Genomic DNA, 25,509 nt, shown 5'->3' on the forward strand with positions numbered 1-25,509 from the left:
CAGAGGAACAAACTGTAAATGCTGACATAAGTTACTTACAAAGCTATGACTTGTGTGTTTCAAAAATAAAACTCCTTGCTAATCAAATCACCACAGAGAATCACATGAGAGTCATGTTTATGACCCCACAACTATACCTTAATCTCAGATCAAGCCTTTACAATCGCTTTTACATGTTCAGAATCAGAATGGTTTTTTATTGTCAAGTACATTTACATACAAGGAATTTGTCTTGGTGTTTGTCTCTTAAACCATATCTGTTTTCATCAAAGTCACTCTCATTTGATGCTTAGTCTTTGAAAAAGAAATGAGTGAGCTAGAAAACCAAAACTATTAATGAAAGATGCACACCTTGTAGCAAATGCCACTGCAGAGTCAGGTAACAACCCTTTCTTGTGTATCAAGCTAAGCAACTCTATTACAAAGGGCTGTCATCTGGCCTTTGCTAATATGATAATATTGCTAAGATAAATTACAAAAACGAGAATATAAAGTTTGAAATGAGAAAATGTGATTTAACTATTGTGGGAGGTTGAACAACAGCATTTGCCTCTAGGCTACTGTATGCCACTGAATATATCAGAATGTACATTTAACGTAAGTGATATGTCTTGGATGATAAAGCAACAAACATCATGATCTTCCCTTCATGATACAAATATGACTTTAAAAAAAGATGCAGATGTAGCCTTGGCCAGTTAGAAGCAAATCATACAGTGTATTGTTAAACAGTTTTCCCTTATGTCCCTGAACGCACCAAGAGCCATACAACCGCAGGCAGCAGGTAGCTCCACCTGCTGGCGGCTCTAATAACTGCATCCAGGCGGAGCAACACACCATTCATTATCGAGCAGTCCAGATTGAAGGAGGACGGAGAGGCAGGCCGTGGAAACGAACAGATGTGAACTGGACTACGAATAGACAACAAGCAGCAGTCAAGACAGAGAACCTTTGAGCCTGCTAACATGTGGCAACCCGCGTCGGAGCGACTGCAGGTAAGACACGGGCGCATTTGTGTGAACGTTCATTGTCGACAGTAAATAAACGATTCAGACGTGGTGAGTGTTCGTGGAAGCAGCCGTAATGTGCAGAGCTCAAGCCTGGAGAGACGTGCAAGCAGTTGTGTTTACACCGTCGTGTATGTTGTTATTCGTTAGAAACAAGCTGCGTGTGTTAAAACGATTGTTTTCTGACCTCTCTGTTACTGAATGGGTCTCTTTGTGGTGATGCGTTTAAAAGCACCTCTTCACGGTGCGCCGGCCGTGGGCACAGTGCAACAATTTGTTACCTCCTCTCAATTCGGGTTATCACTAAACATGTTCCTTATGTCAAAGACACGCATAGTCAAGCTGTGTAAAAAATTGCTCTTTTTGGGCCACAGGCCTTTTTTTTCACCCAATACTCATAATCACACTAACGTAATGAGTGTATCAGCAGGCCCTTTCCTCCTGTTGTCACTTTGTTTTTCCTTCATTTTGTCACGCCACAATGAAATCATCTGTGTCAAATCGTTATAAAAAAAAAAACCCGGTTATGGTCTGTAACCTGCCTCCTGTGACTTGTTAAAAGACAGAGGAGAAAAACAGCGTTAATGACACGTAGTTTGATATCTAAGGGGTAAAAGCGTGCACCGAGCCTGCAGCTTCACGTCTCCTTCAGACCTAATGCTCTCCAGATGTCGGCCTGCGGATTGCCTGCCAAGTGAACTTGCACAATCCCCCTTTCTGCCCAGGCGTCAAGAAGATGGAATCACGAATTATTAAAACCCGAGAGTTCCGGTGTACAGATGTGGAGTAAGCCTGCATGGGCCGCTGTAACCTATATGTTCCCATGATGCATAGGCTACATATCTGCATGACTCTTTGATTTAGGCCCTATACATGTAATCCCTGTCAGACATAAACTTAAAGCAAATGTCCTTTTGTATATTGCGTTTAAACAAGGCTTGTTCACTGCAAAGAGAGAGCTTTGGGTCCCCTGTTTCACATTCATGCTCAACAAGTGTCACCAAATATCTGACCCCCCCCCTGACTCCTTCAATAAGAGAATTTGCAAACAGTGAACCGTGAAAAATCAAAAGGACCTGCTTGACATGTGTCTGCTGAAGGTAGCCAATTTGTTTTTTTCATCCAAGCAGATGATAATTCTGGTGCCTGACAACCAAATAACTGGGAAGTCATCTGGATCATTACGTCCATTTATGAGGATCAGAGTGCATTCAGCTAATTGTGCATTCAGTGTGAATATACCGATTTTCCCTGTATGGTTGTCATACGAGGGAAATACATTTATTTTAATTCTGAAAGTTTGGCAAATGCATGCAATGAATCAGCCTAGATATGCAGGAAGTGATTTTTACGACAAGCTTAGTTATTGTGGAGAGAGTGACTTGGTCTTGTGGCACGGTTTTCACTGAGGGGAGCTTTCATAGTCGCAGAAGAAACAGTAGAACATCAGTGTTCCCACAGCGAGGCCTTTCAAAGTGCGACATGGAAGCCTGCTTTAAAAACATGGGTTAAAACACGGAGCTAAAAATACATGGATACTTTAAATCTGTCAGCGTGATGCAGAAGTTACCTCTATTGGAAAAGTCTGACTTCCTGATCGTGTACGTCAACTGCCATGAATGGCAATGTGTTAGCCGACTAGCTAATTTATCCCTACATGACATTTCACTGTTTATTTTATGTTCATTTATAGTCAAGGATTCTCAGTCCAAATACTTTGTTGAAGTGAAATGTGTAACATTTACACATGAAAAGGCATTGAGCTCTACGCATACAATCAAACGCTGAGTTGTTTTTGCTGTTTGAACACCAGGGAGTGGACAGAAGGTCGAAGAAGAGATTGGGCAAATTCATCTGGAACTGGCAGTGTGTGACTGTGCAGGTTTTCTATTATCTAGTGAGGGGGGTAAAAGAAAAGTGAATTTGCCTCATCCAAACTGATCTCCAGTTTTTCTTGAATTAGTCGTGATGACAATGACATGTCTTGATTGAAGTACTCGACCTGACAGGAATTCCCATATCATTGAAGAGACCGCTCTGGGACACATTCCATACGAGTCCTATTTGACTCGAATCTTTTACGATGCAGAAGTCTTGAGAATTATTGCTCACGTGTTTGAAACACGGAAACCTCATCCCTCCATAGGATTTGTAAATGAATGCAGCATTACTAAGAAGTGAGCATTGTGGGATATATATTTTTTTTGTGTTTAGAGAAATCTTTATTTGTGATAACTGACACTTGGCACAGACGAGCTTACCTCAGGGAGACTGGCAGAGGCTTGAGATGAATAAAGAATCTGGCTTGTTTCAGTCTTTCTTTTTGACTTGGGTTTGGATCAACACAGTCTGTCCTGGTTGTGCTGAACCTGGGTTAATAGCAGAAGCACTCTGTTTACATCAACTGGCATGATGATTTGGATCTGTAAATAAAGATCAAAATAATTCCAGAAGACTGCAAACCTTTGCCAGTGAAACATGGTTACAGAACGATTGCAATACCAGCCAATGTTCTGCTTTGTAACCATGGCAACGACCATCCTCTTGACGGGTATCCTCACCTCTTCTATTCAAGTCGGGGCTGGTCTGCTTTAGTGCACGGCAGAAGATCTAGAATGCACTTGTGTTTGCCATCCTCTCTTATGTGTTTTTTTTTTTTTCGATAAGGCATCTGTTTATGTTATCCTCATATGTGCTGTCCTCAGTTGCCATGGCAACACCTGATGTCTCTCTGCATTTTTTTTTGTCTCACACTCTAGTGGATGGAAGAGGGGGAGAGTTGGAGGAATTGTGGAGACGACTCTGCCAACTTTGTTCATATATTTTGGAACTATTCCTCCTGTTAGAAAACTTTTGGAGACAGATTTTTTCATTCACATAACACAATATTTTACCTCCTCCTGCCAAGGGTCCTTATATTGGCCATCCTCGGGGCTATCCCAGAAACAATAAAAAGCAGGAATAATACTTATTTATGACATATAGCTCTCGTAGCAGCTAAGAAGGCAATAACATTAAACTGGCTTAAGAGAGATTCCCCAACATACGAGACTTGTAAAATAGTTGTCAGGGGTATTTACGTAATGGAGAACATAACTTTTAACATAAGACTGCAAATGCCAAATTTATTGAAAGATGGTCTCCATGGCGACAAACAATGGAGGATGTATAGATCCAAGCAGGCAGGGAAAATGTGGCGATGTCTTTATTGTTTTTATTAAGATACTTAACAGGGGAGGTATGGAAACAGTTTTGTGGTTGCATAAATTGACAAGAAATAATGGTTATGTCATGGGTGGTGTACAGGTGCGTCGTTTTTGTTTTGTGTGTCATATTTGATAAAAGGAAGAGGGGGAGAAAAGATAGATGGAGTTATTGTGTGTGTGTGGGGAGAATACAGGCTGCTTCATAGACGGAGAGCTGCATCACATTGACGATCTGAAGTGTATTGTGATGCTATGTGTCAGCTCTGCATTTTTTCTTCCTCTTCCTGTGCCTGCGTCTTTCCCACTGTGTTTCCTCCATGCCTTCGTCGTCTCACTGACCACATATCTAAATCAGTTCTGGGTCGGCCCTCCTTCCCATGCAGAGGCCATGTGAGTTCAGAGACACATTACACAATACGCAGCGGTCTGGATGCACCATGCCCACTATAGATACCAGTATGCAACCATGCATACACACACAACAACATGCTTCCTTTTGGCTACCAATCATGTTTCTTCTCTGTCAGCAGCTTTATCTTTAGTCATCGTTTCTCCTTATGACAAACCGGACTAAGCTTTTAAGGAAATGTGGACCTGACAGTGTAGACATAGCCATCTGAGGTCAAACACGGTGAGAACCAGCTGCTGTCTTTGCAGCTTCGCTTTGTGAATGTCTGTCTTCATTTGTTTCTATGTCCAGACTTTTGGCCTGTCTTTCTGTCTGAGGTTGCTTTGTGGCCACAGCTTTATTGTTGCGACTGTGGCCTTGGTGGCACAAGGGATCCACTCGCAGACTGGCAAAACATTTCCCATGGTTCCCTTGGCACATGGTCCTTTTTTTCAGCCAGCACAGATCTGCCTCTTGTGAACAAATGGCTTTTGGCTCAGTGGTTTCAGGGATTGGCTCTTTGTATTTGATGAATGGGCATAATTATGTTTGCGGAAGTTGTCATCTGTTAAGGATTTGCCTTTTGACAGGGACTCTTATTGCTCCCATTGATCAATGGCAGTATCTCTGTTTTTTCCATTTAATTTTTGGTCATGAGTTTGATCCCATGTAGATTCCTTGATTGATTTTCATCCATGTTTTGTCTTTCCCAGTCCTTGTCCTTCTGCAGGGTTCTGTAACATTTATGTGTTCGTAAGTCTAGTGCTACTATCACAGTTTGATGTTGTTCATGTAAGTTTTAAAAGTTCTCAAACATCTTCCAACCTTCTGCAGCATGGCATTTATACCTGAAAATGTATCACTGTGTGGTTGGGGGTTCAATTGCTTGGTCATTATTGCTATTGGGTGCATATTGTACATGTTTTTTTACTTATAGAAAAATAAAGGGAGCCATAGAAACCAGCATGTGCTTGACAGTGGACTGTGTTTTTTGTCAATAGGAGGTTGTTACCATGTGCTCTGGCTCCATGTACACCATTAAAAATGTCGCCGTGGGTTTATTGTTTATGTCAAAGTGCTGTTGATGTTTTTACAATCAGACAAAGATTGCCTCCCCCGGGCTCTGAGGTTAGGGTATAATACCCACTTCCACCAATCACAACATCCGATCCTGTGCCTTCTGCCTTCTTACACGCCTTAGTGCTCCAATCAGGGTTCAGAAAAGCAGGTTTTCCTCTGCGTAGGGACCTCCCACAGTCCACTCTTGGGTTGAGCCCATTCAGACTTATTTCCTCTCGTAAACTGTCCCAGGAACAGAGGAGGAGGTTGTAAACACATCGAGGGACAACTGAAGTTGAAGGGAAGACCGCCCAGTTGTTACCATGCAAGTAAACTAAAGGGGTTCATCCTACGATTGGAGTGAAGAATCGTGAAGAGCCTCCTCCTCCACCTGGAGAGCACAGCATTATGATTAGTCAGGATGCTGTAGGAAGGATGTTTGTGTGAAAGGAGGGACAGGAGGGAGCTGGATGCTCAAAAGAACGTGACAAAAGGTTTGCCAAGCTTCAAAGAGAAGACGTTGTTTGGACAGACTTGGTTTGTTGGTTGGCGACATTTTTAAGGGTAAATTTTACTTGACGTGTTTCTGGAGCCGATGTGCTGTTCACTCTCTGACAAAGGGAACCAAAAAAAGAAAAGAATGATTCAACCCTCAGCCACTCATTCCAGAAAACGTCCTTGTTGTTTGTGGTGATGTGGTTTGTGGTTATAAGCTCTATATTAGTGCTCCCACTTTGAACGTACCCTCCAGACTTTTTAGACCACTTGAAGAGAATTTCACGCTGTGTCATAAGTGAGTCACAATTTGGTCAATATCTCATGTATACTAAACAATACAAGAGCTAATGGGCCAAAGATGCGCTTTCCTGCTCATGGTTTTCTTCCTTTGCACAGCTCCTATAAAAGTATTAATGGATCAGACGAAGACCAGGAAGAAGACAGCAAGTAAGCAAACAAGAATGTGAACAATGCAGGTTCCTAGTTCAGAAAATGTACAATTGTTAATCCTGAAACATGCACACAGTTGTGTGGTTTAAATTCAATGTGAACAAATATCATAAAAGTTTTTACCTAAATGTACAGTATGTAAACTCCACCACTAGGGGGCTCTTAATCAAAACAGTAAGAACAGATAACGTTGAGGCCTGCAAGGTATCATGGGAGTGATTCTCTCTGCTACAAAATTATGGATTTCCCCGCTTTGATAACTTTTGGAAATATTTGAGATAATGTAAGCACTCCTTTAAAAAAAATAAATATAACATGTTTACTGCATTTTTTTCTTTTTTTTAATTTAAGTTCGATATTTGAATGTAAAGAAGATCAGTTTTTGCTTTGTCACTCCTGGAATGTAGACCCCAGTCTGAAGTGACAGCAGCACGCAGCCTACTGTATGACATCTGGTACAGGGCTCTGCTGCAGCCTGCTATATGGAGGGGGGTGGTGTGTATGCAGATGTTTCCAATGTTGCTGACAAACTACTTTTTTGGTCTTGAGCTCTGTGATTTTTGAGTAATCAATAACCACATTTCGAGTTCTCAAGATGAAGCAGTACATTTATGTATCCAAAGGTGTCCGGTCTGTTTTTTACCAGTGACTTACCATGAGATTGACCCGAGAGCCTCTTTCCTGTAAGAATGCTCCCTCAGGGGGCGGAGAGTTTAACTTACCATCTGTGACCTGTTAAGCTCATCACTGCAGGAGGCAAACTGATTCGAGACACTCTCGCTAGCCCGTCTGCTTGATTTCTCACGGACGTGATTGTTCAGGTGTTTGCCATGATTGACATAAACTGTAAATACAGACATTAGAATATTTGAGAGAGGAGACCTATTGAAATCTTAGCACGTGCACTCGTCTTGATGAGACTCGTTTCCCTGCAGTGATTGAAGACACACTTGGGAAGTGGCGGTTCAGAATTGACTGGGAGCAACTGTCTGTGGGACGTGTCATTGGTGTTTAAAGATTACCTCTCCAAAAAAAGAAGATACATTTCTTTAAATAACATTGGACCAACTGTTAGCGAAAGAACTCATTCGAAGCAAAAGCAGATCTTGTGAGCATACAGACATTAAACCCAAATACATGAAATGTCGTAAAAGTTACGTTGTCCTTTAGAGGTTCTAAATGTTCAGCCAAGTTCCTTTTTTTATTGTAACTGGTTTTCACTAAAAATATGCTTTTCACATGGGTGCAGGCAGCAATGAGTCACTGCTGATGTTTTAGCATCTCTTCATGCTACTCAACATGTCGACCTCTAAATGTTTTTAAAGTGAATGTGATGAAGGTCTTATAAACAACCTGATAGTTTGACAGAATGTACATACAGACTTGAGAACCGTTGGAAATTTGAATCTGAGATGTGTTAACTGCCAGCCGAACATGTTAGTGCAGCCAACTAACACACGGGCATCATTAAAGAGCCCAGGGATTGGTGTTTTGATCCAATGTTAGAGCAACAGAGCACTAAATGCTGCATAATGAGTCCACTAAAGGAACATTCAGTACAAAGTTACTCGGGCTGGAGATCTTTAGGGGGTCTCGATTCAGAATCGATTTTCGATTCAAAACTCTTCTAGATCCATGGATCCAAAGTCCATTTATGATTCAGTACGTTCTTCTGGATCTACTCCACTCATCTGTGAGACTGGCTGAATTTCTTGCTGCTCTGTTTGGCATTCTACTAAGTTAAAGAGGTAGTCTTAGAGTGACTGATTAGATTTTGGAAACACCTTTAGCGCAAACGCATATAAACTCAACTTTGGAGTACTGTACTTATGAAAACATTTGCTCACCTCAAACATGGAAAGAGCACTGCACATTACAGTGACTGTGTCCGTGTATACGAGAAACTACACTCAGCCACAGAACGCTAAGGCTAGCGTTAGCAATGAAATGCTAGTTTGTCATCCATCTGTGGAGGAATTGAGAAAACACTAGGGGCCACATATATTTAATGTTTTTGCATCTAATCAAAGACAAAAACCTAATTTATTATTCTCATCCTAATGAAAATAATGTCAACGTTTATTATGACGTGCAATTTCATCAATATTGACCTTTTTTTTTTTTTTAGGGGCCCAAGTGGCCCAGAGGCTCCTCTGCCCATTTTCATTGAAGTCTGTCCCTGGTGTAACCTGTCTCTATGAGCGGGTTTATCTCACACTGCAGGTCTGAGGCTGGAGACCATATCCAAACGCTCTATAGAGGTTTGAGAACACGTGCCTTGTTTACTCTGGTGTGAAATGACGAGGACACGGTATGCAGTTGCTTTATGTAAAAACATGTCAGATGTTAGATTATCTCGTTCATGCAATGATGTTGGTTCATATAGACAAGAGCACAGGGGACTGTACCGAGGGCTTTTAGCCAACCAGGGCATTGATCAGATCATTAGACATTCATAATTGTTACACATGCTGTGGCTTTAACAAAGCTCACACATTTACATCACGCGTGTCGAGATCAAGCCACTCAATGACGGCTCAATCTTAGAACAAGGCTGCGTTTCACACTTCTGAAAGGACGGCATTGTTGGGAGATTTTAGCTTTTTCTTGTGACAGCAGCCATTGTTAAGTGTTTAAGTCTGAAGTGTAGACAAAACCCCCGGCTGAAACCAGCTCAACACTGACCGAACCAGAACTGCTCTGCGGCGGAGACAGAAAACCTACCTGGGTCCAAGCGAGAGTCAGAAATAGAATCAAAAACAGCAGTTACTGAATGAGGAGACTCTTGGGATGTGAGAAATTCCAAAAAACATTGAAATGCTGTGAAAATATTTTGAATAGAATTCCAGCAAAAGTCCAGTAGTGGCCTCCGCTGAGGCCTTTTGCTCCTGGTGGGGGGGCGAAGGAGTCGGGGAGCCCCCCCCCCTTCTCCGTACCAGGGCCAACCGCAGGAATGTGAGCTGCTGTCAGGAAGCTGTAAAGTGCTGACGCAGAGGTCAGCGAGCGTTTACACACATGTGGCTTTACTTTCACAACTCCATCTTTCTTCTTCCCTCTCTTTCTCCTTCATCTGCTCCTTGGTTTTTTTTTTTGTTCTTATCTTGCTTTTTCTGGAGACACCTCCACGTCCTCCTTTCTTCCCTTTCTTTTCCTTTTTTTTCGCTCTCCACTGGAAGGCTGACTCTGGAAGGTGTGTCTGGGGTTTCCACGGTCCTCTGTGTGCAGGTCATTGGTTGTGTAGGACAACATCATAAGACTTGAACAAGTATGAAATATATATATATATATATATATATATATATATATATATATTGTTTTTGTTTTAATTATTATTTTTTAACCTGGACTGCATTTGTTTTTGGCATATTTCAGAAAGATTCTTTTAACACGTCTTTGCAAAAAAGAGTTTCATATTTGTATGCTGTAGGGGAGAACAGTGCTAAACGGGACAATTTAAAACCTCCAAACTATCAGAGGTGTACTTAGCCAAGCTATCGTATTATCATGAATAGGTTAGTGGTACCAAAGTTAAGCAGCTATTTTGCAGCCACATGACTGCTTTTGCAGTCCGATTTATCAAACACGTATAATCGGCTCTAAGAAGGCAAACTGAAGTTCTCAGGCACCCTTAAGACTCCTCAACAGTTTCATTGAAAGGGAAACATAACTCGATATAGTGGTTATGAATTGTAGGAACAGAGACATACTCTTTCTGTTGTAGCTGATTGAGGATGATCTACTTGGCTCTAAACGAGCACTGAAGAAAGATGACGCACCGTATCGGCAGGATGTACGCTTCTCGTTCCACTGACAAATCTTGACCATTTGCTGCAAAAAAGTGGACATTATACACAATGCACAACGTGGGAAAACAGTTCACTTCTGCTTAAAAGAGAAAAAAAGAAAAACAAAACAGCAACTTAAAATTGATCTTAGACCTATCCAAGCCTTACATGAGACCAGCCTGACCAGTGAGGAACCAACCGCTTGAGAGCAGTGACGGTGCAGAAAACGTTCTCAGAGTTAAGGGAGGAGAAAAAGCAAGATATGATTTTAAAAGGGGAAAAAAAGAGCTTCTCTATGTGCTTAAAAGTTTTCTTGGGGCGCCAGATAGACCCGTGTGCAGAAGCTGTAGTTCTCATAGCAGTGGTTGAGGGTTCGAATCCGACCTCTTCCCAGTGCTGCATGTCATCCCCTACTCTCTCCCAAAAAGGTTTCCTCTCTTTCGATGTCCTATCCAATAATGAAGGTGAAAATGACCCCAAAAGGACATCTTAAAAAAGAAAATGCACAACAGTGTATGATATGGAAGTAACATTAACCTTATCTGCCTGGTATTGGTAGAAGGATATATTAGTCAGGATCTGATATTTACATAAATACAGTATTATAAATCTGAAAACGTGAGTCAGTTATGCATGGATATTGTTTAGAATTACTTGAAAGCACAACCTGCTTATGGTGTGAGAAAAAAGGTGCGAACGTCAATGAAGTCCCGACTTCACAAAAGCTTCCGTTCATAAAGCAGTATCTGAAGTCTTTCAGTCTGGACTGAACTTTGGTCTGAAAAACTACAGATTGAAACAAACTAACACAAGGTTTATGCAGAAATGAAAGCAGGGCTTGTACTTCTCATTCAGCAAATGCTGTTGCCCACGTATTAGAAAAGAGTGTTCTGTATGGTCTTTGATTATGGACAGAGACTCCACACACACACACACACACACACACACACACTCCCCAGCGTGCGTGCAATATGTCTTTGTTTTTTTTATTTGTTGCGAAATTTTGTCTCAACTGTTTCTAAGAAGCCCAGAAATTCCAGAGGGCCAGATTCAGCATGTGGTTCTGCTCGGCGTCAGGAAACACTGGCGGTAGACTGGTGTGTGAGAGCAGGCGGCTCTACTCTCTTGTTTTGACGGAGGAAGGCAGCGGGGTCAGCGCTCCCCTCCATCTGCTGCTCACATTCCACCTTCAGCCGATGCGACCTCTCGCACCATCTCGTTCATCTTCAGTTTTCAGCACCTATGTTTTGAGGTTGGATGGTTCTGTTCATACTGATGGGATGTTATACGGTCATACAAGATTAGAATGTGGTTTCCTTTGTCAGTGTTTTAACACAGTGGGACCAGTGACAGTTGAGCAGCATTGTTTTTTTAACATCTCATTGGAACATTATTAGCGATTTGAATTTAAATTCAAATCGAATGGAATCGAATTTGAATTGTATCTTTCTTGAGGAAGAACCTTAATTCCTATAGATGATCAAAAGTGCTGATGTCATGGAGGCGACACTCTAAGCCTTCAGCAGAGTTGCTGAGGAAGTAACAAATGCTTACTAGAAGGCTTTAGGTACAGTCTTAAACTAATGACACATATCCTTTCCTGTCATTTTTTTTTTCCATCAGCACTTCCAGACCATGCTGAAGACCAAGCTCAATGTGCTGACGCTGAGGAAGGAGCCGTTGCCCACGGTGATCTTCCACGAGCCCGAGGCCATCGAGCTGTGCTCCACCACACCGCTTACAAAGAACCGGCCCCATGTTGGATACAAGGTACGATCACATGAACTGAATAATCCATAAATCCAACCCAGTAATTCTTTAATAGCATTAATAGACCCATAATACAACACAGCCATTCATTCCCATTGTTCTTACCACCAACACGCACACACACACACAGCTTCCGGAGTCAGAATCCAGTCCATTAATAATTAGAATAAATGAGCGTATTTGGGCACATGATTTTTTTTCTGCATGTTTTTTTTCTGGCATTTAGTCTTTTCTCTGTCGGCTGTGCTAAGTGTCAGACGTAACTGTTGATCCGGTCTGTTTGACACACGGCCTAATTCTCTCTTCGCTTTCCTCAAAACAGAAAACAAACAGATTAAAATAGCAGCCGAGCTCTGTTATTACACATAACACTCCTCAACCAAGCAACTGAGTTCCTCTTTGTGTGTTTGCCTGCCTTGTGCGGCGGCATTGCAAGCATAACAAATAAACTGAAATACTGTAGGTGTGGGCTCATGTGAGACAGCTCCAGTGTCTGTGTGAGGATTATGTTTTGTGTATACAATGTTGTTTTTGGTCGCGTTCAGTGCACCATTAAGAAACATTTTTGAAAAATGAATTTAATCTTTTCCAACCCTACCGGATTTTACATAAACATCTCATATCTAGCGGCGGCCTGAACATTTGAGGAAAAAAAACGTGTCCTTGACATTTTTTGCCAAGAAACACACATGTAGAACAAACTGTGATTGTTGTTGGTATCTGTGTTTGTTGGACCACTGAACAGAGGAGACAGGAGAAAAGGCACACACACACACACATACACCCCCCACATACTGTACACACATACAGTTATAATTATATTCCACGTATGTATATAAACATCCCCTCAACATAAGACAGCGAGGCGACCAAAAGTGCTGATTCCTCATCAGAGCTTCCACCCCCAAAAATTCCAAAAGTAAAAACAGGAAGTGAAAGTCAGTGTGATGACCTTTACTGGCAGAGCAGACACGTTTAGTCTGGTTGGGAGAGAAACACACGAGCAGAGAGATGCACGTCAGCCGGCAGGATTTCACCAGCTCCAAATCAAAAACACGTTTTGTTTTAGTAATAATTCAATCTTTAACCTTCTTTGAGGAGTTCTTCTTTATGGGTTACAAACAACACAGTTAAATTCCTCCAAAGGACATACTCATACAAACCAGGCCAGGAAAAAAAAAAGTACTGAATAGTTATTTTAATGTCATTAACCTCTGTTGCTAGGTGGAACTCAGTCAAAACACTTTAAAGCTTGCAGGTAGAAAGAGCCTTTGTTTGTATCTTATCTGTTAAGTTCCATATTGACAAGTACTTAATTTAAAGTTAAAGGAAGAATGAAAATATTTCTTTAGAGATTTCCACGTATGCAGGTACGGGGCAGGATCTGTAAAGACAAAACACATATTTTTAGTCCACAGGGATCAACTAAGTCTACACTGAAGGATTACGTCCTTGTAGCTGTATTAACCCTTAAATGGTTTCTGTACTGTGTGTGTGTGTGTGTGTGTGTGTGTGGGGGGGGGGGGGGGGGGGGGGTACATGTATATGGCATGCGGTGGGTGTGAGGGGCATTAAGTGGGTGCACTTAGCTTCATGAGAAACAGTGGAGGGAGGGTTGGCCACCGACTGTGTTATTTGAGTCCAGATGCGCTAGAGGTAATGCAGCACACAGCGTAGGATAAAATGCTGTGATCTTTAGTGACGGCAGCTGACAGGTGATACATTTGTTTCAAATGGGGGGGGGGGGGGGGGGGGGGGGGGAACAACCTTCCATATGATGTGACATTGTTAAGCTGTTACTTTATTTACTGTTGCACCTGTTACACGTCTCCTCCTGCTCATTTTTTATGCCTACTCGAAGCAGCTGTTATCCTGCCAGACACAATAAAATCCAGCAAAATCCTCCTGTCTTGTAAACGCCACAGTTAACTTGTCTTAACTGTATCTATGTTTAGTGCTCGGACAATTGAATCTGTACAGGGTTACTTTACAAGACAGTTCTTCTTATCAGTGCTGCAACAGGGTCAATGACAACACATTTGTCAATGGGAGAAAGGAATACTGACGGACACTTTACGTTGCAGCCCCGGCTGTCAGTGTTGGTTGAGTGTTGGGTGAATGGGTAAAAGTGAGGTGGTGTGAAAGCGTTTTGAATGGTGAGAAGAACATTTATCAGAAGTATAAGCACTTCACGTTCAAGTCCGCCATGTTTTTTCTCACCTCCACCAACACTTCCATCACCTGTGTTGTTCAACAGGAGGAATCACGTTATCAGAGCGCAGCTGTTTGCAAAATACCGTCCAAAAAAAACACGCTTCCAAAAGCTTGATGCTATATAAACCATGAGCCAATACACGTGGCTCTTAGAAGCTAGCTTGCTCGTTTTTATGATGGTTAGGGTTAGCGAGTCTCCCGCAAAAAAAACATTACGACATCTTTGAAATACTAAAGTTGGCGGATCTTTTACTTCTTATTTCACTTCGTGAGGTCATTTTTATCACCAGCTTCTGACACATGTGCATCCCAGTGTTCAGTGATTAACAACTCATTTCACATCTCATTCACTGGGAATCAATCAACTACAAAATGTTCTAATTGTCTGACAGCAAAGAAGTGCTAAAGATCTAAGCTGCTGCTTCTCCAAAATAAACACTGTAATAATGATACACAGTTGTTGTTTATCAGGACTAGAAGCAGAAACGACATGCAGCCGTGTCTCGCTTCACGCTCTCACTGCCATGATAGAAGATAAATATTGATGTATCACTTAGGTGCTCTCTGCACACGGCTATACTTGGTATCCCTCTCTGTCTAGTGTGAATCCCAGCATCCTCTCTCCACCCCGCTCCTCTTCTGTTCTCGATGCTCTTTCCAGCATTACTGAGGATGCCAAAGCCGTGTTGCCATGGATACCACTACAGCTATTCAGCAGAATACCAGCCGCACAAGACATTCATTTCCCTCGTCTGTCTGCAAACTCCCTATTTGCAAGTCTGTCTGCCGTGCCGCCTGCTTTTGTTGGCTTGTGTAACTTTCTGTCTGAGTCACTACCTACCTGTCTGCATATCTGTCTGCCCACCTGCTTCTGCCCCCGATACTAGGGCGCGACATTATACTAGAAGTGACATTATTTTCTTTTCAACGCCAAAAAAACTGAAGAACAATATTGTTTTTGAGCTCCTTCAAGCCTTCCTGCTTGGCTTTTATATTCCACAATACACTACAATACCATTTATTATCCTCCTGGAAGGTTTTACGTTCCCCGTCTTTCAGTTCTCCTTCTCTCCGCTCTCTCCCAGCCCCCAGTTGTGCTTCCAGTTTATGTACATGCAGGCAGGAAGGCTGGCTGCGGGCTGCTGTCTCTTTGCCAAAGCTAACAGCTAGCACGGATGAAAGGCCACCTCTCATTGCCCTGCCTAGCTTGGTGCTCTCAAAGCAGTCCACTTCACTTCCAATGAGAAAATGTGTTTGATGCTCTGTGCAGCCCTGCCAGCTCCACGGTCATACTCCTTGACAATGGCAAAATGACTTTGGAGGCAGCTCAAAATACAACTCAGCTCCTTACTTATGCTTTTGTTGGAGTTAAATCAATGTCTTTTGTTTCATAGAGTATGAAAATAATTGAATCCACCTCTGTGTTATTTAGTTTCTGATTTACTTTTCTCCCATTAAAGAATGTGGAGTTCATTTTTGACCTCTGGTTTGTAGATGGATGGATGGATGTACTTTATTGATACAAAGCTGGGAAATTGTGGCGTTACAGCAGCAGGGCATCAAACACACAATATACAAAGTAGAAGAGCACAAAAAATGTACACAATATAAGAGCAATAATAAGTGAGAAATTACCTATGACATGTTTAAGTCATGTTTAACTGAAAGCAGGAGTAGATGACCTTGTGCAAAAAACTAAAAAAAACAAAAACCCAGTGTGACGGAGCGGCTCCATCACGGAGTGTAGACGCACACACCAACACACACACGGACACATACACTGCCACACACACACGCGCACCAAACTTTCCCCTCTGCCAATGCTCCTTATCACGCAATTAAACATAACATCTTCCTCTTTTCCCTTCCCGTTCCATAGCGCGACCAAGGGTCTCATACATTTAAATCAACTTTCAGCGCACTCACCATTCAGGGCGTTGGATGCACGCTCCGTGGCGTCCCGTTCTGATGAAAACAGAGGCGGTACATTTCCGCCAGGTAAATAGGTGGACGTGGCGCCCAATCACAACCACGTGATTTAGAAATATGCAAATCATAATGCCCGGTGGGAGGGGTTTTTTCCTTTAAAAGGAAGGCTGTGTGGGACCTTCAGGAGTGAGAAGGCAAGTTACAGAGAAGGTAACGTCTCGAGGACGAACGTTTTTTTTGAACTACTCATGTTGGAGTTTTGTTCTGTAAATATTGTTTTTGTAAATATTTTTTTTCTATTTTTTTTTGTTTTGGATTTTTCACATTTTTGTAAATATTGTGCACTTGTGGAGGCCGGTGAAGAATAAATCCACCAAACACAGTCTTCGACTACGCCTGTGTATTTTTCAAACTTTCTTTTCGGGTGTTTAATAAGAGAACCCCGCCACACCCAGTGATTACAGATGTGAGCAGTATTGATATATAAGAGCAAAAGTAAGTGATAAATATAACATAATAAAGTGTAATATTGAGAATAGCCAGTTGGTAGTAGAAACTATTGACTATAATGATGAAGTGTACAGTGAATGAGCACACAAGCGTTTTACATTTGTCGCAGCAGAGGTGAGACGGTGAGTAAGCTGTAGATTGTAAAAACAAAAACAAAAAAAAGGGTTCAGGATGTGGAGTGGAAACTAACCTGATGTTTACTAAGAAACAACCTCCAACAAAACACTGTAAAACAACAGTATTTCAAACAGTTGAGAGAGCTGTGCTTTACAACAATAATCATTGTGTCTGCTGAAAAGGGCACAAAAATACTTGAATTGAAATAAATCTTGTCATGATCATCCTCCTTTTTTTTTTTAAATTAAAAAAGGCCAACACTGTATTTGTTTAATGCCAAACTGAGACTTTGGAAACTCAAGGCTACAGGTGGCATTTGGCTGCCATCCCAAAGACGAAAAGAGAGAGACAGTTAGTCTGGCTTTTTCAAAAGATGAGACAATCGCCCAAACAACATCTGAGAAGCTCACTAACATCTTCATCTGCCCCCAAAAGTCTAAAAATAATAATAAAAAAAAGATTTAGAGATTGGAGCAGACTTTCTTTTGATAACCTAAGAAAACCAACTCCTACTGTCGCTGTAGTGACACATTTAACATACAAATGTGAAAGCAGTATAATCTGTTGATTTAAAAAAAAAACAAAAAAAAACAAAAACGTGTATTTCCGTAATGGTATATGTTGGGCCTTTTATTTCTATGTTAAGTTTATATTCTGCTCACTTAGTGTCTGGATTAAAAAGGGTGAAAAGAACTGCATTCAGCTGCTTCAGTTTCTGGAAACATTTTCTCCCTCTCTGACGTCCTTCACACCAGCCATGCTGGTCCTACCAAGTCTGTCTTTATCTAATCTGTCAGCACAGAGGCTTTGTGTCTCTCTGTACTTCTGATGTCAGTCAGTGTGCTGGATGTACTTTCACGTCTTCTCCAGTGAACAGAGAACAAAACACACAGTGATGACATGAACAGTAAGATAACAATAAACTCCAGGCTGAGCAGTGACCAGTGCTCCCAGTTCCCTTCTGCATGTATGACTGTTGGAGCCTTTGTGTTTCTGCCTCAATATGCGTTTGTATTTATAAGCTTGCTTTGTCATTTCTGATGATGACCAACCATTACCATCGTCCATAATTCAGAAGCAAACACCAGTGAGTTGACACATTACAATTGAATGTAAGTCTTTTGGAATACGAATGTGAGGAAAAATAAGTTGTTTCAAGTCTTTTGTTGCACGTTTGTTGTTTTGTTTGTTTGTTTGTTTGAATAAAAAAAGGAGATGAGAGGTGTTGAGGCACACAGTGTGGATACTGTTTTGTTTTGTGTTGTCTGTATTGGCACAGCTACTAGTCAGTGGAGGAGCCAGAGTGGAGCTAGCAGTTCAGGAATTCCCTCAAATCTGCTGATTGACCTTTCTCTATGGAAAGTGACATCAAATGCTGATTAAAGTGTCGGCCCTATCTCTGTCTTTCACATTCAAATCTAGTATGTGTGATCTCTGTGGAAGAATGCACTCTGCCTCATAGACTTAATCTGATGGAAGTACATGTATAATCCTTAACCAAATAGCATCTAATCCTATTTTTTATCCTTTTACTTTTGCGTTGCAAATCTCCCATGTTTTGACCATACTGTAATTTGTGGTCAGATATTGTAAATAGTTGTAGCACCGGTGTCAAAGCAAAGCTAACGTGTAGCTCAGCTAACGCATATGTTTACCATTTAAGGAATTTGGACATTTTTGCCTATGGGAAGCTGAACTGATGGGATTGGGAATGTAAAAGCTCCTTTCATATACACTGAGGTGCTACTGTCCTGACTAACGAAACACTCAGTCTCTGTTTTGGACTGACACACACACACATACACACAGCCCTTGGAGAAAAAAGACGCATCCATCCCTACATGTTGTGGCAAGCAAAGCCAGCTGTACTGTGCTGATTCAATAAGTTAAGAGGAATGTTAACAACCTCCTCAGGAATGCTGCATTTTCTACAAGTGGATTCCCAGTTTTGTTGGGGGGATCCAGACACAGGGGCCCAGTGAGGGAGAAAAAGCCATGACAGCGTCTCTGTCAGGACGTTTATGTTTCATGTATGGAACATGCTGGATGCTTTTGACATGGGACTCGTTAACTTTTTCAGAGCTTCCAGATTTGACAGGTAGAATAATCTGCTTTATTCATTATTTTACCTCAACTTTAGATTCACTGAAGAAATGCAGCTTGTGCGTCAGATTTCAACTCTATGATTCACTTTAATGAAATAGTTCCACATCATAGGAAATACTTGCATTCACGTTTCTTGCTACTCTGGTTCCTGAATGTACAAACCTGCAGCTTGGAGACAGGCTGAGCTCTGCAAGCTTTCGTTACTTTTTGAATGGCTTTTTCCCCCCCAATTATTATGCTACACTAAGGTACAAAGCTGCTACCTCAAGCAACATTGTTGCACTGATGGACCATCTGGTGACTGTAATCAGCCGATCATTAGATCACGTGATTCACTGATTGGCCGATCATCTCAAATCGTCCTAAGAATCACACGCATTAGCCACTTGTTTCAAGCCATGCGCACAGCGACACAAAATCTATTATAATCTGTTGAACACATGACGACGCAAGTAGAAAAAGTAATGAAGAAAAACAACATGTTGGCAGTACAATGTTCAAGGTCAAAAGCTTACCTATTAGGTCATTGACATTAACTTACTGTTCTTCTTTGTGTCCATGTTGTATACTTTTAACACTTGTTTGTTGCACATGATCATCACAGTATGTACTGTACTGATCAGATATATTCCCATGCAATCAACAGTGGAGATAACAATGATGTTTATTATAACAGAACACACCTCAGGGATGGCGAAAAGACAACAGCCACAGATAACAATGAGTTTTGTCTACGCCACCACTTTGTCCTTGGACTGTTATCTTGGGAAACTGTCCTGATGCTGAAACCCTGAGATCCATAAGTGTTGGTGACTGTCTGCACTTTCACATCAGTTTATTCCCAGACTCCCTCAAACACAGCCTCCTTGTTCTTCTCCCTATTCCTGTCATTTTCCCAAATCCTCTCCACAGGGACAGGTATCTCCTCCTCCTCTTCTTTGCATCCCCTCTGTTCCTTTCTGCGCTGATAGCTGAACCAGCTGTGGCTCCAGTGGCAGAAGCAGCTGCCCCAAGTCTACACCTCTCTCACACATATGCATGCCTGTGAGCTTACACACAACTGCAGGCTCTGTCTTTTACCGAGAGACACATAGAAAGTTTTTTTTTCTTTTTTTGTGTTGGTGGACCAGGATGTTCCTGTCTCTCTTCCCAGCGGCTCACTTGCTGGGCTGCGGATGTTTTTTTTGTCTCCCTCTGTGTCCTAGCCAATATTTTTTCCTGGCCTTTTTTTTTTTGCATTCAATTACTTTTTTTCAGCTTTTTTTCCCCATCTGTTTACAACAATAAGCATCTCCCCCTCCCTACACCACTGTCTGTTTCTCCTTTGTTATTCCATAATTGGGGTTCTTTCAGGCATTGTTGGTTTTGGGTCCGATGATTCATCAAAAAATGTTAAATGTTGAAATCTGTTTTCCTTATTTATCATTGAAAACAGAAAGCATTCTTACTGGGAAGTGCTTAAACGGTGGTTACAGAGTGACTGTAGAATGGAATCAGTACTGTAAGCCCTGAATGGTGCTGTACATTTCTCTTAGCAACTATGCTTGCTGCTAGCTCCTTTTTCAATCCCTTTTGTAAGCTTTTTGAGCTTGTTGCTGTTGGTGGCCTTAGCGTATAGATATTTGTGAATAAATCTCTTCTTTCATAAGACCATGTTTTCCAAAATGTGAAGTTCAACTCAAATGTTTCCAGACATGTGCGCCTGTGGCTCAGTTGGTAGAGTCGTTGTCTCTCAAACAGGAAGGTCAAAGGGTTTGAATGTGTGAATGTGTATGCTGCTCTTGCAGTCGACCGCTTGGTGCTTCTCTGTGCCTTGGAATTGCCTGGGGATAAGTAAAGTAAAAAAAAAAAGAAAGAAAGAGAGAGATAAATGTGGAAACTAGTAAGGCTAACACAAACTAGCTTACTCCAGCCGTCATGTGACCTTCACCTAGCAGGTTGTAGCAGTCTGTGAAAGGAAGATAGATTGGGAACAATATCCTCCATAAAACTAAGAGACAGTAATTGTGGCCACATGTCTCACCACACATGTGTATGTTTAACAATGCTCCGCCCCTCTCTTAGTCTTATTCACAAACACTTCCGCTCCATTTCTTTGCTTTTATCCTCCTTACATTTCAGGTATATTCACACTTTAAGTTTCTAGTGTGCAAGCAATAAAAGCGTTTCGATTTTAACTTTGTCCAAATTCCATCAGCCTGTCTCTATTTTTCCATCTATCCTTGCTCCGTTTCTCTTTTTCAGCATTCCTTCTTTGCAACCCTCTGGGCTGTGTGACACGCAACAGACTTTTATGTCCGTCTCCATATCACTTCGTATGGAGTCAATATTTTCAGTTTGACCATAAAGAATTGTAAAGGGAGCTGAAGAAGTGAGAGCAAGACAGTAAAGGGGATGTGAGGATATAGGAGATGTGAGAGAGTGAAGAGGAGAGTAGAGGAGAAACACATGGAAAGTTAAGGCAAAAGGAGAGGGCTCTGAAGATCTCTAGAATGATTTAGGCTGCCTGCCTGACCTGCCAGAACTGAGACGACTTTGCGAGCAGGCTGCCAGAGTGGAGGACAGCAGATGTGTGTTCTGGTCTGGGGTAGATAGATGGATGTATCATTTCTATCCAGAGATACATTTCAAGAAAGATATAGTAATTTGCTGCACAAACACTGACTCATGCAGGCTGCTAAAGTCTGGCTTGGAGAATGCAGAAAACTTTCACTCCAAGATTTGCACGAGTTCCACCTGAGTCACGCCGCTTCTCCATCCAAAGAATTCTGACCCTTTGAGTCAGTGTGTCTCATTGTTGTTCCACTCATAACTTGTGATTTATAGGACGAAGCACTGTCCTGACCTGCTGCTCGCACACTCTCAAAAAGACAAACACACACTGTATCTGTTAGAAGTGACCCCCTGATTTGTCTCAAGCCCTGTATCAAGACGCACAGATTGAGCACACAATGGCTCAGGCTTCTGTTAAAAATCAAATGCAGCTGGTTCAAGGCAACACATTTTAATTTACAGACATTCAGCTGGTGTCAGATGTTAGATCGAATTCTTTTCACGATAATCCACATTTCTCCATAGCGTCATGAAGCCTCGGCTAAAATCATTCGTCATTATGTTTCTCACAAACGAGAACAAGATTTACAAACTGTGCCTCGCAACTGCAGATTAAAAAGCTGAACTTTTGGTTTGCAGCCAGGAAGCAAGGAAGAAAGGAACTTCATGAAGAAAAAGTAAATCCTTAATGTTATCTCCTTTCCAAAAACATTTGAAAGTCTGTTTCAATTCTGTTAATATGATGTATATGATAAGATGAACTATACTGATCTTAATATTCCTGTTCCACTACTTTCAGACAATCTGAATCATAATTTACCATAAAGAACCACTTAGGTTTTACTTATTGAAAATATTGTGATTTTTAAATTAAGAGTGGAAGCCTGTCCCGGTGTGTTTTGGAAGACACATCATTAGGTACACTCATATGTGTTAGGTAGGCTTACAGCAGTTCAATGTGTTCTAACTGCTGAATCATGACAAGACAATGAAGGATGTCTTAATTGCAGCGTTATCATGAGTATGACCACTCTTTGGTTGTCAGGCATTCCAGAGTAAAAACAACTTCTAACAAAGGCCACTGAAAGCACAGATGTAGGTATGTATTCATACCATTAATACCATTGATTAAGCTCTGTCTCTCTTGGTTGTTGTCAACTAATATAACTAATAACTAATATTGCAGCAATGTTGTATATTATATTCCAGTGGAAGTCTTCAACTGCTGGATTTAGTTTTTTTTTCATTTAAAACCAAAGTAGTTCCATTATGTTTATTAGTCTAACATGATAATGACCCAGTGAACTCAAGATTCTGTTTTCTATCAGGTGTTTGTGCTTAAACAGTCATCTTTCATAATGTAGACACAATATCCTCCCGCAGACCACAGGTTAAAGGGGACATGTTATACCCCTTTTTTCATTTTTCAAAACAGTCTCCCGTGTTCTAAAATGAAACGTCTGTGCTGTGCTTTAGTCCAGATATATATCATGAATCAAGTACCAGAGGAGGTTTGTGACCCTGTATCGACCAGCTTTCTCAGAACATTCTGTTTTGGTGTGTGTCTCTTTAAATACACTGAGACGCCCCTGAGTTTTCCCAGTAGACATGACTCCTGTGTAAAGAATAAAAATGGCGGACCTCTGCAAAATTTTTGCTCTAGACTGGAGGTGGAGTCCATGGATGGAGATACCAGAGAAGGGGAGGGTATTTTATGTCCAGAATCCAACTTGTGATGTCACAAACAGAGAAAAGCGCTCCTTTTTAAACGTTCTCAGTTTCACATTTTGTGGGTCAATAGACACTCAGGTTACTCAAATAAATGTTCGGAAACAATGTAAAATTGGATTTTTATAATATGTCCCCTTTAATTCCAGATGGAAAAGTTTGATCCACATTTGATGTCTATGTCGTAGTAGAGTCACCTTTTCTCCTTTTTTTTTTTTTTTTTTTTCTTCCATCTGTTCTACTTTCATTTTTTTCTTTTTTCCATCCCACTCTCTTCTTTCTGTTCAACAATGTACCAGTTTCCTCTCCAGCTGCACGTTGTGTTTGGACTTAGAAGACACGATCACTAATATTTGCTCAGTCTCGTGACCTCCTGACTCTGCGCTCTTGTCACTTGTTGTTCTCTGCAGCCTTCCACACACACAAACACCCACACACTTGCCTTACATGTGTTTTTTCTTTTCATCATGCCTCTTTGGCATGCTAAATCCTTTAGATATATTTACTATTACCAGGTCAGTAATGATTTCTTTCTTCCTTAATAGATCCAAACTTTCCACCTTCTTTGTTATTTATGTATGGACAAACTAAAAATGTTGAAATGTGAATCGTGTATGACCAGTTGGGGGAAAAAAACCCAACTCAACTTAAAGACTTAACAATTGTTTTTTGTTTTTTTGTCATTGAGCGTTAGTTTTAAGCTGCTGCAACTCCTCACCATACTGTCTTTGCTGACTCTTTGTACCAAGCTGGTCACATTAATTAACCAGGAACATTAACTGGATTGCTTCCTGATTTTCTTAATGAACAGAAAAATGTAGACATTAGATATGACGTGCGTAAATTGAGAGAAAATGCTATGTGTTTTGGCTGGCTCCCAGCTGCTGTAAGAGAATTCAAACCTGGCCAAGCAGTCCGGCCGAGTTTACTCAACAAGAAAGAAAGCAATCAGTACAAACAAACGTAGTTTGAACAAGTAACTCGATATCAAAATACAAGACAGAGAAAAGAAGTCTACAATAACTCTTTGTTGCTGTTTGACATACAAACGGAACACTGTGAATGGTTGATGTTTCTTGGCACGGTCTTTGGATTTGTTGGCTGGCTGAGTGACTGACCGCTTTTTGGCTTTAAGAAGGTGTCAGTGTGGTTAAATAGCAAACCGCCCTGCCTCCAGGCTGCTCCTACAGACCTGTGCTACTCAGCTGAATGATGGATCGGGTGCAACGGCTGTACATCCCACCCCGCAGTCACCACTAATGAAAAGCAGACATGATGAGGCAGCTGCTTTCACTGCCTGGATCCTTCACTGTTGCCTTTGAGAATACTGGGAAAGTCATGTCACGCTGCAGATAGGGACCAGATAGTACACAAGTTACTTTTCTGTAAATGTATTATACGTTTTTCTTGTTCTTTGTCTGAAATATGCTTCTTCTTTGATGATTAACAATTAGAACAAACTGTCAAGTCATTTTACCTTTCTACAAATAGTTCTATCTTTTTACTTATCTTAAAATCTTAAGTTTCCATTTTCACTCTGGTTTCATGTTCATTAGGTTTTAGAGGTTTTGACATCAGTTTTTACATTGGTGGTAAATGCATCAGCCCTACATTAGACTTAAATTCCTGTATGAGTGGATGTTGGTGGACTTGTGGAATGACTGAACTACTGTTCTATACGTTTCCTCTGAAAGATTCCTTTCAGTCAAAAGAAATCACAGCTGTGAAGGACGCCAGGTAGACTTGACGGCTGCAGACTAAACAAAACTTGCAAAGAAGAGAAGCAGTCGGATCATGTGAAGAGTGAACGGGATCCGCACCTCTTCTTCTTCTTTGTGCCACCCTTCAGTCTCGCAGCGTTATCTGCTGCTCTTTGAGGGTGGACCTCTGCTGTTGTCAGAACAATGTAATATAAGTACTGGATGTGATTACATTTCCTTTAGGAAACGAGTGTAATCAAGACCACGGAGAAGGTCGACATTAGGCAGAAGGCAGTTGAAAGCATGCCACATCTTCTATAAACGTTCGAAGCAGTATATGATACATCTCTTTAGAAGTCACACTTATCTTTGCACTTGTGTTATCTCACTCCCTCCAAATGTGCTGCACATTAGCCAGCTGTAATGAACTCTTGAGAGCGGAGAGTATTCCCCCCACCCTGTTATAAACACAGACGGGAGTAAAAACTC

The 25,509-nt window shown here is 41.3% G+C and overlaps 1 protein-coding gene across 3 annotated transcripts in view; it reads left to right on the plus strand.

Moving 5' to 3' along the window:
- The first annotated feature begins 787 nt into the window (after nt 1–787).
- pid1 (phosphotyrosine interaction domain containing 1) overlaps nt 788–25,509 on the plus strand; it is a 28,868-nt gene continuing 4,146 nt past the window's right edge. For all 3 annotated transcript variants that reach the window (XM_079354963.1, XM_079354964.1, XM_079354965.1), the window contains exons 1-2: nt 788–995; nt 12,017–12,163. In XM_079354963.1, coding sequence (XP_079211089.1) covers nt 966–995; nt 12,017–12,163 — 177 coding nt within the window. In that variant the 5' untranslated portion in view covers nt 788–965. The remainder of the gene's footprint in view (nt 996–12,016; nt 12,164–25,509) is intronic.

This window comes from Symphodus melops, assembly GCF_947650265.1.
Source record: "Symphodus melops genome assembly, chromosome: 10".
Classification (NCBI taxonomy): domain Eukaryota; kingdom Metazoa; phylum Chordata; class Actinopteri; order Labriformes; family Labridae; genus Symphodus; species Symphodus melops.